The following is a 14,545-nucleotide window of genomic DNA, read 5'->3' as shown; positions in this document are numbered from 1 at the left end:
GACATGAAATTTGCATGGATGTTAAGAACATATAGAACATGTAATTCAACGATATAATTTTTAAAATATGAATTTTATAACAAGTACTTGTATAGTGTAACATTACTTAGAGTTACATAAAGTGTAACTTGAATCCAACTATATATATATTACATTAAAAAGAAACATAAAATATATGGGTGACATTATTTGACATGACTTGCTAACACAACACTAACACAATACGAAGTTAGCAAGTTAGAGTAAAAGTTTATCAGGTTCACATTAGATTAAGTTCAACATGAATCACTTAATAAATGTGTCAATTCCTTGTAATTTTCTTGTTATTTGACCTATTTATAAATTATGGTAATAATTATTTTTTAAATGTTTGAGATTTTTTTTCAAATTTAGTTGTATTGTATATGTGCTAAAAAAAAATATGAGAATTTCTTTAAAGAAGATATTTATGTTAAGTAGGCATGCTAACCTGACTTAATAATTGAATGGGTTATGTCAAGCCGTATCAATCTTAACACAACATATTTATTAAACATGTAATGTGAGTTGCATTGTTACCTATATATTTAATAAACATGTCATGTTAGAATCAATATATAACTTGTATTAATTTAGGGAATAAATTGAGGACAATTCTTTGCAAAGGTGCAATTTATGGCTTTTATTAATTTAGGGGACTGTTAGTGTTACCCCTAATTTAAAATTAAAATAAAAAGTATAAAGTATAAAGAGGCCTAGAATGCTTACCACGGGCCATCTGTATGTGATCTCCACCCACAAACATAACAATATTAAAATATAAAAAAGAACGTTTTATTTTCATTTTTATTATGATTTTTCCCGAGAAAAAAGTTAGCGAACGTTACAAAGATGCATAAAAACAAGTAAACAACACATTCATTACCATATAAAAGCCACAGAAAATTCCGATTCCCAGTGTTTCTATTAGCTAGCTCCACCACAACCCACATCAAATCATCATTCTCTCTCTCACTTTTACCTTCATCATCAAAAAATAGCGGACTCTTTTTTTTTCATTTCCTCTCTCTCTTTCTCTCTTCCTCTGCAAGATTCACAACAATCATCTTCCAAATCCGAGGAAAAAAAACAGGGTGGTTCACAGGTCAGTTTTATGTACAACGTTTTCTGATGTAAAAATACAAAAAACATAATAGACGTTTTTGTTTTATTGACCTTGTTTTTTTCTTATCTGTAACAACAGGTTGATGAACAAGAATAAGAGTTGTCTTAGCACTTTTGATCCTTTCTCGGTTTAAAGTTTGAAACTTTCAACCAACCAATCGGATAAGTTGAGGAACAAGAACAAGAAGAAAAAAAAGGTTTGTTTTACTTTTTCTTTTTTGTTTTTCTTGTCATGTATGACTATGTATTTGTAAATTTAAGCTTTGACTTGTTGATAATGGGGGTCCTTTTTATTTTTAATCTTCCAATCAAGTAGTAACCATAGCTATTACCCTATTCGACACGACACGGTAACGCTGTAGAATCTACTTGTTCAACAACTCTCTTTGCCTTTTTTTCCTTCTTCCTCGACTTTCTTTTCCCGAGAAAGTGACGGATATGGCGGAAAATCCATAGTTGGTGAGCATTAGTTTGTTTCAGAAAATGAAAAATTGTCGTCACCCTTTTTCTCTCTCGTTACTGTTTCATTGGGTTTCACAAATTTTATTTTATTTATCCATTTATCTCTCTCTCTCTCTCTCTCTCTCTCTCTCTCTCTCTCTCTCTCTCTGTGTGTCTATTTATATATTTTCTGGGTTGTTGGGTTTGTTCACAGGAAATGAGTAATTCTTGTGAGGATTGTGGCTTAGAAGAGAAGATGGGTAGCCAGAAAATCTCGGTTTCAGATCATATAAACGGTTTTCAATACACCGCAGATAAATCAGATAACTTTGTTATTGACATGGATAACTTCTCTTATCCCAACAATAAAGATATTACTGCAAACTCAAGAATCACAGTAAGTTTTTCTTATTCTTCTTTTTCTTTTTCTTTTTCTTATTTTTCATTTTGGTTGACCCAGTAGCACACGTTGCAAATTTTCTTTTGGCTTTCGTGTTTTTTAAGTCAAAAACATTTTCTCTCTCCCTCTTTTTTTTTTTTTTTGGTAATTGTTAATTTCTTAATTGTTATTGAGAATCTTCAAATGTAGGAAACAATCAACATGTCTGAGATAAGACCTACTAGCATTAGACGCAATTATAATCGAATGTCTTTCTCAGGTAGTAGGTAGTTAGTCGTTACTATCTGCATCATTTCCAATGTACTTTTTTTCAATAATACATTAACAAAAGTAAACAAATATACCTAGTATCATTCTTTTAATTGTTTAAGGGTAGCTTTATTTACCTTGTTAATCTGCTCGTATAAGGATGATTATTTATGACTTTTCTTTGGTTTTGACATGTTCTTATGGATGATAAAAGTTGCAGAGAAGCCATTCAAGAAAAGGGTCACAGCGTGTTGTTGATAAAAAGATTGGTTCAACTGCTACTTCAAACGATAGAGATAATGGTCTGGCCACATCCTCACCCAGAGGTATCATTTCCTATACCAGTACAAAAGTGAACTCAACTCAACATTATTATTGTAGGGACTGGTTTGATTGATCTGATTTGTCTACTTCCAACTCTCCTATTGTCCCTAAATTGATAGTTCGTTTTGTTTTTAACCCTCTGGAGTTTGGATCATTGGTTCAAATATAGACGAATAAACTTGAATTCTAAGATTTAGGTAAGTGGCATAGATGTAACATATTTCTGACAAAAGATCATCACCTGCCTGTACCTGCTGCCCTCTGAGGTTGGTGACTCACTAGTGCTTGTCTTCTCAATCAATTGTCAACTTACATGAATTAGTGTGCTTTTTCCTTTTTTGGTTGGGGTGGGGGAGGAACTTGGTATCTACCTTTGCTGATTTTTCACCTACTTTTAGCTGCCTTGAATCACGGTAAGGAGTAATGACACTCTTGGTCAATTAGGATTGAAGGGTTGAGAAATTAGTTTAGAGTATTAGATTTTAATTAACTTAACCGATTCATTCTCAAAAAATAAAAAATAACTTAACTAATAAAATCTTTTGTCTACGACCAAATAAACTAATTGAAGCTTAGCCTGATAATAATTAATAGAGAGCAAACAACATAAAGTTGATATGATATGTTTAAATCTTATTTTGTATCTATCAAAGAAAGAAAATTAGCTTGAAATCTTGTGCCTTTGATAATGTAAAGCCAACTCACTCTTATACGATTGTCACGAGGTCAATGTAGTGAGTAGATTACAGTTATGAAAGTGATGTGTTGCCAGAATGCTAGGTCATTGTACAGTGTAGAGCAAATGAATTTGGAACTAAGGTGCATCTGGGTCCTTTTTCATTTGTTTAGTTTGGCAAATACAAATGACAGATTATCACTGCTTGCTGTTGGCATACATTTTTTGGAAGCATGTGCAAATCCACTATTGGCAAAAGAAATTCTTGACAAATATATTCTACATGCATATTGGAGATGAAATTATTAATCGCCAGTTGCTTGGTAGGGCCTAGCACGCCTGAAAAGTCCAGTGTGGTGGCAGCAGGGACCATGGATAATTCCAGCAGCCCACAAGTTCATCATCAGATCACTATCACCACAGGCAACATCAGCACTCCCACCGAAAGCAGAGGCATTTCGAGGAGAAATAGTTTCAGGCGCTCTCCATGGCTGCTTGATCCTAAAAGGGTTCTTTTCCTCTTTGCCACCCTGTAAGTCTACAATTTCTGCAGCTCGCTAGCTATTCAGACTTTCTGCCCTGTCTGGTACTAGTAGCACTACCACAAAATTTATAGAAATTTCCTTGTTTGGTAATTTCACTAAAGAGCTTTAAGGATATACATACATTCACTGTAATTTGTCAAACACTCAAAAGGCTTCAGAGCTTTTCAGTTAAAACTCTACTTCCTTTAGCAATGCCAAACGGGCATGCTTTGTTTCCTCGAATTTAGTGGTTTATTTATTTTGGTGACAGGTCAAGCATGGGAACAATTTTGTTAATATACTTCACCCTTTCAATTGGAAAGCATAATGCAAATGAAGATGGTCAAGATTGGTAGCAGTGAAAATAGACTCAGCCTTAAAAGAGAAATGATAGCGGCACCCGAACTAGGATAGAAACATGAGCATTCAAGGCTCAAGCAGTTTGTGGTGGGGAGGTTCATTTTGGAGATATGGGGCTTCTTTTGATGGGTATACTAAGACAAAATGCTGAACTGAAAGAAGGATACAGAAGAAAAAATAGAGGATACACAAAAGTTAACCAACTTTCAATTAACATGGCCTCCAAGTTGATAATTCTAGAGCTTTTCTCCGGGCCATTAAAACTTTACAGATGGAGACAATGACATACTGCATTCTGACAAAGAAAAGAATCTTCTTTTCCATACGGAAATGGCAGAGACCAAAAAATACTTGTTTTTGCTTTGTCATTACTAGTTCTCTGCACAGCTTAGTGGAGAGAATCAGAAAGTTTACTTTTTGCTCACTTTCTTGCCCATACCTTCCATTCTGTTTGCCCTTTCGGCTCTCCTAGTTTTGAATAGACCCTTTGTGTTGTACGTGGCTTCCATGTGAGTAGGCAAAGGTTCCAAAAGTGAAATAACAGTTACATATATATAAGAGATGAAATCATTTGTATGTGCACGCACGCATGCGCACTTAAACTCTTTTCTCCTTTTTTTTTTTTTCTTTTTCCAGGAGTGCGCTAGTGAAGCCCAGGCCTTTGTCTAGCATTGAATAGACTAAAATTTAGGTAGATGTGGTGTGGACTGAGGAGGCTTCATAATTTTCCCAATTTATTGTATGATTTGTGACTAATTTGTAAGCCTTTGGGGGCAGAGTGAAGTAGTGCTTCTGACGTGAAAGAATTTAATTTTAGGAGTTGGTACACAGCAGGAGCAAATTGCTTTGACAGACAGGTGAGGTTGTTGAGATGGTAACACTCATTCAAAAATCAACTTACAATGACTTTTGCATCAAGATGTAAGCAAAAATCATCATACAATGATAAATGCAACATAAATACAATAAAATAGCCGCAACAACAGTTTTATTAGCTACAAGCAGGCATCTGTCAGTGGGCATATTCCAGGACTAAGTTTCACTTGGTATGATATAACATAGAAAAGTTTTGCAAGTAATGGCCACAGCATGAACCCCATCCTCTCTAAACCCCAAGGGGCGGCACTACCTTAAGGCCAGGGTGGTCTCAGGACCACCTGACTTGAAAAAAAAAACTATATATAATAATTTAAAATTTTTTATTTGTTTACCCTTCAAAAAAAAAAATTGGAAACACCTTCAGTTTTTTTGTGCCAATAAAATTAAATTTTGCTCCATAATTTATTCTACATTCAGTGGATAAATGATTACTTAGTTGAGTATATTAAAAGAGATATAGCTTGTAGCCTTGTAGCACTGATAATGAGATTATCATGCAACGATTTCAAAATATGAAAACTCATAGAAGGCAATTGTAAACTTTATGTATTTGCGTTTTTTTTATTATTATTATTGTTGGCAATTTATGAATTTCTCTTTTATTAGATTGTATAATTTATGCTTCCTTAAAAACACCCTAAAAAAAATTCCTAAAGTGGCCACTACTAAACCCTAAAAGTAACTAATCACAACTCTATCCACTATAAGTAAAACTAGGTACAATTTCTTAGGCTCAAATATGCAGTAATTTAGGGCTTATTTGGATTACTATGATTTTGAGTGATATCACTCAGTTTTCATCACTAAGTTTCCAAAACACATGAGTCCCACCGAAAAAATCTTGTTTGGCTTGATTTTTGGGTGATGTTTCCATCACTCAAAACTCAAAATTTAAGTGATGGATCATGAAAACTAAAAATAGAATTTTGGTTTTTTCAATTTCTAAAATATGAGCGATGGTGGCAAAAGGTGAGTTATGTGACCAAACAAGAATTTTGGAATTTTTGAGATAAAGTGAGGTTTGAGTTATGAGTTATGGATTTTGAGTTTGAGTTATAAGTATTGAGCTATGAAAACTGAGTCATGGCCAAAAACTGAGTCATGGCCAAACCAAACGAGCCCTTAGATTCTCCAATCAAATCCAACCTTGTGGCTAATTTCCATATGGCTGAATCTAGTTTTTATTAGAGGAAATAACAATGGTTGTTTTGTAATTAGCCAACACAACCACATAGTTAAATTTAATTGGGGAACTCAAAGTATAGGACATGCAAAACTATACATAAATTTTTGCCCATTTACTTGAAGAACTTTTACCCTGAGATTTAGGTTTTTTTTTTTTTTTTTTTGGTTCAGAAAAAACGCCCAAATTACTGAACAGCAATACCCCAAAAGCCTGGTAACTCAGCCTGCCCTTACAAGTTATAGATCATCTCCTAAAATGATGACTAATAACCATTTCTGCTCCCACTAGTAAATTGGCAATAGAAGCAAGCATTACAATACAAAATGTCAAAGTCAAAGGGGAAAAGAGCAAAAGAAAAATTTTCAATCAATGTGAAAGTGGAAATAAGACCCCAACGTGAGCTATGTTCAGGTGGTTTGACAGCAAATAATACAAAGTATATTCTTCTATTTATATATACTATATTTCTTCAAGCTCCTTGTGTTGCTTAGTTAAGGTTTACAGAAAATCCTACCCCAGTCTGCCCCTCCATAGAAAGGATTGCCTCACCAGTCACCACAGACTTTAGAAGCATTAATTTTCTGGACATCAATCCGTAAATGACCAAAAAGTTCCATTTAGAATATCTGCCACATAAAAACATGGGGATAGGATAACAACTGTAGGAAACATGACTCACCAACATCAAATCCATGACTCAGGATCAACAATAAAATAAACTGACTGAAGTGCATTTGATTAAGCAGATGTCAATTTGGCTGATTAGAATAGCAGGGTCCTCCAAATTCCAATAGGCCACAGTTTGGGGTAGGTTCATCAGTTCATGCCTTCATAGAAAGAAGAGAAGACACACACATGCGCGCGCGCACACACACACACACACACATATATATATATATATATATATTGGTGTTTCTATGACGTAGTCTTCATGTAACCGAGGGGAGGGGGGAATTTGGGGAGAATCAAATTGACATCTGACTATAGCCTTATTAAGCACATGTTAGGTGCCTTCTAGAAAAGGTAACCTGTGAAGGTAATAGCTTTAATCGACCAATCATGTGAGATGAACAGTAGCAACAATTCTTTTTTCCTGATTCTTTATTAGCACATCAAGTGACAAGCTTATGTTTCAAAACTGGTAGGTATCATTTCAAAAGTCCAGATTTCAACCGAATCACTATTTTAAGGCTGTAAGCAGAGGGGAAAAATAAAAATGAATATATTATGTACAAATTCATATTTTCATTTAACTATATATCTACATATATAGAAGACCGTACCCTTATGTCCTGCAGTGCAATATGAGATGAACTCCACTATTCAGCATCAGTATCTCCCTGCCCACACTTGGGAGCAATGTAACATCTTTAGTAGCGCTTTGAGATTCCTGGCATTGAGCACCTGTGTTTCCTGTCATGGTATAGCCTCAATATAACTGCTGCAGTTTCTTCTATAGCTTTTCCTGTCACTTCTGCAATTGTAGGAAGTAACAATATCCGAGTTCAATTGTCAGTGTGTCAAATGTTCTCAAGCCTTCATTATGTGTTATGACATCTATAATTGAATTTTCACTTATCCAAATGTAGAATAATAGAGAAACCAAGTAGATAGTTAATGAAAATTAAAATTCTTACCAATTACTGGCCAGACGGGATTTTGTGCAAAATTCCTGCGAGCAAATTCCAGCTCCTCTTTAACATAGTCCATCTTCGAGTAATTACTCCTTGTTTCTATGTTGAAGCCCAGACTCTTAGCTCTTGCTTTTCTGATAGCTTGCAAGATTACAGGATTTATAGTCAAAGCAAAAACCTTCTCTGGGTCTACCTCAAAGAGAGTTTTTGGAAGTTCTATACCCATTACAATAGGGACATTTGCCACTTTATACCCTTTCTGAGCCAGATAGATTGATAATGGTGTCTTTCCCGTACGAGATACACCAGTAAGAACAATGTCAGCTTTGTACAGATTTTGAGGTAGTGCCCCATCATCTTGCTTGATGGTAAATTCAATTGCTTCAATCCGACGAAAGTATTCCTCAGATAGAGGAATAGTTCTGCCAGGAGCCCCGCGGGGGAGGCCCGATGGTGAGACTCCTAGATGAGCAGCAATTGCCTCTGTGATTGGGCCAAGTATGTCTGTGGAGGGTATACCCCACATCTTGCAGGCTTGCTTAGCAGATTCACCCATTGAAGGGTCAGCTAAAGTGTACACAACCATTGCACCTTCTTTGGCTGCTTGCTTAACAATCTCCATTAACCGATCTACATCATCAATCTGGCAAGTGCATGGATCCCATTGCACAAAAGTCAGTCCAAGTCAGGAGACTTTGGACAATAAAATTCACTTGTCCCTCAACACAAGATGCAAGACTTACCATATATGAACTTAGGCAGTCTAGGTTCTAATAGAGAGATTTGAACCATTTGAAAATCCAATTTTCATAATTATAACCATCAAAAGAATGCTCTTGTTCAAGGAACTTAACATGAGAATGAGAAAAGTAACAAAATTACCATATGAGAATGTGGAATATATAGACATATATACACACACACATCACCCTATAGATAAAACAAATGAAGTTGGTTTTTGTTTAAAGTTCATCAGACTGCACCTACTTGTCTAATTTCTTCCATCAAAAAAAAAAGAAGCTTGACTACAACACTACATTAAGTTAACTGAGTTGTAAGATATGAGATATTAGGGCTAAAAGAGAGAAAATGAAAAGATAAATGAAGTGAGAGAGAGACTACAGTTCCACTAATCAATCCCTCACCTTAGCACATATTTATATTTAAGTCATGATTTTATGGCACAATTACAAATATTATATATGCTAATTATAAAATAAATAATAAATAAATAACAAGAATCAACTCTAACAAAGCTTCCATCATTGCCACCCTTCTAAAAATTCATGGACCAGATATCTCCTTTCAAAGAACTTTGGGCATTCTTTTGGTTGCTTTGCATCAAAATGCCACTAAAACATTGCATATGACAATTTTTCAAAAGTTGTGCTTCTTGGCTAGTTTGTTTTAAAGAGTTTTGACAGTGAGTAAAGCATAATGTAAACTCTGGAGAACTCCTTAAGCTCCAGAGGGGACTCTTTCAGTGAACTCTGCAATCAGTCCTAGTTTCAAGTCATATATTGGTAACGCATACATCTGTATAATGTAAATCACCCTTAAGATCACTAAAGTGTTGGTCCTAGACTCCTAGGCAACAGCTTAACAAACTAAGTTTTGCAACTTAAACCTGACCCAACCCAATGCAATCAAACTGATAAGCATAGCTGAGGCATATATAGACAAGTTCTTGATCCCAGCATAAGAAAAATCTTAAACTAGCTCAATGTAGTGTTGGCTACCTTATACTACTAATAAGAGCACATGGAGTAATGGACAAAGTTTTCTTCTAAACCATTAAGAATATTTTCATTCAACCCACTATGTGACCGATAATATACTATTCCCACATGTTTTTAATGTCATGTGACTATTAAATATGTCGTGTGATGAAAAGCATACTTAAAATGATCGTTTCAATCAACATAATTTCCTTCTAAACCAATATGGAGAAAAACTTCTATTGCACAATATGGATGCTCCTCCTATATTCTTGGAAGGGAAAATCTTGTTACACACTGTGGTTATAATTTGAAAACATGCAACACCGTAAAACACAATACTTATAACAAACACAACCCTATACAAAAATATATAAATAAGAGCCGTATTTGTTATACACACATTGTTTTACATCACTAGTGCATTTTGTGGACCGATGTGTAAAATAGTGTGTAACAACATTTAGCCTATAAATAATAACTATAGTGAAATAAAAGTAGGAGTTTTGTGGCCTGACCGCTACGACTTTTTACGAGACACGTTGTGGTTAGTATATAATAAAAGTGTTGCCAACGACTACACATCCATGTGAAAATGAAATTGCAAAAAAGTTGTAAAAAAAAAAAATGTTAACAAGTTTGCATGTGAAAAATAAAATAAAAAAGTTTGTGTCCCTTTGTACATATTACATATATAAAACCAATGAAGCTACTTAAATTGAGCTTTAGAATCAATTGTAACTTGGGCTCGGCCCAGTAAAGGCATAACAGAATAAACCAACTAGTACTACTACTGGTTTCAAAAACTAACTGAACTAACCAAATCCAAGTCTAATTCAAGTAGAGGAAAAAGACGTATTTACCCCAGAAAACAAGTGGGTATTTACAGGACAGCCACGATCGACCAAGCAGTGTTCGAACTGACCCAACGCGGCGTTAACGGAATGCTCCGCCGTCCAACCAGTTCCGTCAGAAATCATGTATATCGACTTCCCCAGTCTCACCTCCACGTCATCGTCTCCGTCAATTTTCGTAACGGAGTTAACCTCGCTCTCTGTTGCTTCAACTGGAGGACGCTTGGCTTCCAATACTAGGGCCTGCTGGTCCGGCCGGTCCAACTTTCGCCCGGACCGAATCGTGCGAGCCCTCGACCACCGGTTAAGCTGAGCGCTTCCCTTCAGTTTCCGAGCCTGTGGTACTGGTTTGGTGTCAGGTTCGGAAGGGCTTTGATTGGACGAGATAGGGGTGGGTCTTATGTTCGGGAGCCTTAACGTGGATGAAGCCAACATTTTTTTCTTTCTTTTCTTTTTGAATTATTTGGATTTGTTTTTCTTTTATTGCAATTTCTGCCTCTTCGCTATTCACTACTCAGTGGCATTTTGGGCCAACTTTTATTAAGCGGGCCTTAGCCTTTTTCTTTTTTTTTTAAGTTAGAAAATAATTTATTCTCACTACTCGGTGACATTTTGGGCCAAACTTTTATTAAGCAGGCCTTAGCCAATTTTTTTTTTTTTTAAGTTAGAAAATAATTTATTCTCACTACTCAGTGACATTTTGGGCCAAACTTTTATTAAGCGGGCCTTAACCAATTTTTTTTTTTTTTGAAAAAAAAAAGTTAGAAAATAATTTATTCTCACTACTCAGTGACATTTTGGGCCAAACTTTTATCAAGCGGGCCTTAACCATTTTTTTTTTTTTTTGAAAAAAAAGTTAGAAAATAATTTATTCCCACTACTCAGTGACATTTTGGGCCAAACTTTTATTAAGCGGGCCTTAGCCAAATTTTTTTTATTTTTTTGAAAAAAAAAAGTTAGAAAATAATTTATTTTATAATAAAAAAAAAGAGGAAATCTAGATTTTTTTTTTCAGGTATCTTTCTTCTTTGAAAATCTCATAAATTGATAGTGTGGACTCAAAGACGAAAGTAGGATTTTAAGCTGGGGGCCCGGAGATAAGCGAAAAAAAAAAATTTTTGAATCGACATTTTTCAAAATTGGGAAATGCATATTTTCTATAAGGATTTTACTAATGTGTGCCCTTAGGGCACACAATAGTATACTATTTTTTGAAAAGTTCGGGAATTGAAAAAGCTGTAAACCTTTTTCAATTCCTAATAAAAAAAATTTTCAAAAATGAATAGCTTAATGTGTGCCCTAAGAGCAGTCATTAATTGGACTCTTTCTAAAATTAGAACATCTACATTTTTTAAAATTGGAATAACAACATTAGTTGTTGGCAATCCCACATTAACTTCAGAAGAATTTGAATCTTTTCTTTTGAAAAAATCAAGCATTGTAGTTGATTTTTTCATGATCTAAAAATAAAATAAGAATCATATATATTAAATTTGTTTGACAATTTTCTTAATTTTTTTTGACAATTTTCTATATTATACGATTTTTGTTTTCTTTTTGTCTTTGGTCTGCCTTTATTTTTATTTATCTTTGTCTTTGTGTTTAATCCATCTTTCTAACATTGCCCACTAACCCAATCCCACTATAGCACTACCGACACTCTAAATTTATTCTGCACAGCACTACTAAAAAAACTTTTCTTAACTTTACTTCTTCTTTTTTTGTCTGTCCCTGGTCGACAAAGCACAAACAAACAATCAAAAAAAAAAAAAATTCTCTAATCCTTATTTGAGTAATCTCTACAAACTCTACTCTCTCTCTCTCTCTCTCTCTCTCTCTCTCTCTCTATATATATATATATATATAAAATATAAGACTCAAAGAGAGTCACAAAGCCAAAAAGCCAAAAAAAAAACACCACAGTGTGATTCCACAAGCACTCCACAAACACAAGCACAGATTGTTAAAACAGTTGATCCACAAACATTTTTAGGTTTTGATTCTTGAAGGAAAGGATCATAGATTAAATACCTATTAAAACAATTGATTCAAAAACAGTGTAAAGGCTTGAGCAACTGGCGGCGGCGACAGCTGAGGGCTCGCATGAATCGCGTGATGATGGCGCATCGGCGTCGGCGTCGGCATGGGTACTACCGTACTGGGTGAGATTCTCGCATCGCGTCGGCGTCTGGGCTTAGTGGCTCACTATTTCTCTGTCTCGTCTCGCCTCTCTATCTCTCTGTCTCGCCTCGCTATCTCTCTGTTTCCTTTATTCTTCTTTTTTCCTTCCTCAGCTCTTCTTTCACTTTCTAGTTTCTCCGTTAGGTTTACTGCTGAGTTTTCTTTTCTTTTTTTTTCTCTTTTTTTTGATTTACATGGGTCATGGGCTCTCTAAGGGGGTCGGCTAGGCTTGGAATTCCTGAGGGGGGCCTGAGCTAAAAACTAAGGGCGGGACCAAGCTTTTTTTTTGAAAAATTTAAGCTACTAAATTTTTTTTTTTTGGGCCCAAGGGGGGCCCGAGCCCCCTTAGGCCCCCACCTAGGTCCGTTATTGTGTGGACTACAGTAGATTGAATTTGAAATCCTTGAATTTACATCACATAGACATACCCTACCACTTGAATACCATAGTGGAATTACCCTATTTCTCCTGAATAATTGAGACTCAAGTTAGGTGATTTTAGGTATTCAAAATATGTATCCTATTAACTATTGTTATTATTATATTTAAAAAAAAATCAAATTCAATTATCCAAAAGGATATTACATCGGCATGGTACATTAGTAGGAGTCCTAAATTGAATCACACCTACATGTTCAAAAATTACCTGATTTGAGTCGTGTGTTTTGCACAAATGTTGTGCCATGACGTGGATAGTCCTAACGCACATATGAGTGTCCCATGCCATGAGTTCTACAAGTTCAAGTGAATTGAGTCAATTATCACACGCTTGAGAGCCTTTTTTGTTCGTAAAATAAAAAAGGCTACTGTATCATTTGGTTATGATTTTTATAAATCATTTGTCCAATTTGTTTTATAGAACAATGGCATGATATTGATTAATCATTGCTCTTCAGTTCTCCCGTCCGTATGCGCAAAATATAAGCTACTTTATGTTATAAATGTGAAGTCGCATCAAATAGACAGATTGAAGATGGTAATATATACAATGTGCAATGTATTGGGACATTTTAGGTAGGGAAATTATTGTTTGGATTAGTGTGTAATTTGGACTGGTTCCATTGTCACACACATGTAATCCACTACATGTGTAATGTGGCGCCAAGTCTTTAGAATTTGTTGTCTGATGTATTTTCTATTTGACATAGGGCGGTGGGAGTGTACATGGGTCAGATTGAAGAGATTTTTCAATCTAACTCACTATGATGGGTTTAAAAAATCCAACCTAATTTACATAGATCGGGTTGGGTCAGGTTGAACCTATGAGATGGACATTTTTTTAATTATTATTATTATTATTAAATAGAGCAGAAAAAAATATATCCTACCGGCCACCTGAATTGATAAAAAAAAATATATATGAACTAGTATTTCAACTCAGTTATAAACAAAATATATCCAACTGAGTTGACAAACAAAATATATATAAACTAGTATTTTAACTCAATTATAAACAAATAAAAGTGGAGTGGGAGGCGGTAGGGAGCTAGAGTGAGAAAAATATTGTTAGAATTTGTAAGGTAATTGAATTTTATACAGGAAGAGTTGAATAGGAGAAAAATTAAATAAAAAAATATTAATTATATCATATTTTTTAAATATATATTCAATATATGTTTTAAAATTTAAATATATCAGTGAATTGGGTTGGGTGATGAGGGTTTGTGATATTTATGACCGAAACTCAATCCGACCCATTAATAAAAAAGTTATCATAACCCAACTTAACCCACTAACCCCTAAAAACCGACCCAATCCAAGCGGATTGGGTTGGGTCGAGTCGGGTCAGTTTTGATGGATTGGCTGGACACCCCTAATCTGATGTAACATCAATGATGTTAATAATACAATTACACACTTTAGGAAATCCAAATTTAAAGACCATATATTTTGTCACTAGAAGTTAATCCAAATTAGTACATACCAAAAAAAATATTACAGTTCTTAAGAAAAAATTATTATGTACTCTTATAGTA

General features: G+C 34.7%; 2 protein-coding genes across 3 annotated transcripts; one reads left to right on the top strand and one right to left on the bottom strand.

The window, feature by feature from the left end:
• The first annotated feature begins 865 nt into the window (after positions 1-865).
• On the top strand, positions 866-4,699 carry LOC142633261 (uncharacterized). Of its 2 annotated transcripts, XM_075807475.1 has the most exons (6): positions 866-1,123; positions 1,223-1,340; positions 1,799-1,981; positions 2,448-2,559; positions 3,561-3,765; positions 4,029-4,699. In XM_075807475.1, the coding sequence occupies exons 3-6, from the start codon at positions 1,802-1,804 to the stop codon at positions 4,111-4,113; spliced, it is 582 nt and encodes a 193-aa protein (XP_075663590.1). In that variant the 5' UTR covers positions 866-1,123; positions 1,223-1,340; positions 1,799-1,801; the 3' UTR covers positions 4,114-4,699. The 2 variants fall into 2 exon arrangements, with proteins under 2 accessions (XP_075663590.1, XP_075663592.1); XM_075807477.1 differs by lacking the exons at positions 866-1,123; positions 1,223-1,340 and adding an exon at positions 1,442-1,602.
• Positions 4,700-7,256: 2,557 nt separating this feature from the next.
• LOC142633587 (putative pyruvate, phosphate dikinase regulatory protein, chloroplastic) lies at positions 7,257-10,838 on the bottom strand. The gene is made up of 3 exons (XM_075807830.1): positions 10,398-10,838; positions 7,820-8,459; positions 7,257-7,656 (listed from the first exon to the last, which is right to left on the bottom strand). The coding sequence occupies exons 1-3, from the start codon at positions 10,821-10,823 to the stop codon at positions 7,553-7,555; spliced, it is 1,170 nt and encodes a 389-aa protein (XP_075663945.1). The 5' UTR covers positions 10,824-10,838; the 3' UTR covers positions 7,257-7,552.
• Between the last annotated feature and the right edge of the window lie 3,707 nt (positions 10,839-14,545).

The sequence above is a fragment of the Castanea sativa genome, chromosome 5, assembly GCF_040712315.1.
Source record: "Castanea sativa cultivar Marrone di Chiusa Pesio chromosome 5, ASM4071231v1".
Taxonomy (NCBI): domain Eukaryota; kingdom Viridiplantae; phylum Streptophyta; class Magnoliopsida; order Fagales; family Fagaceae; genus Castanea; species Castanea sativa.
Note: the sequence above shows the minus strand (reverse complement) of the source record. Positions and strands in the feature narration are given on the sequence as shown.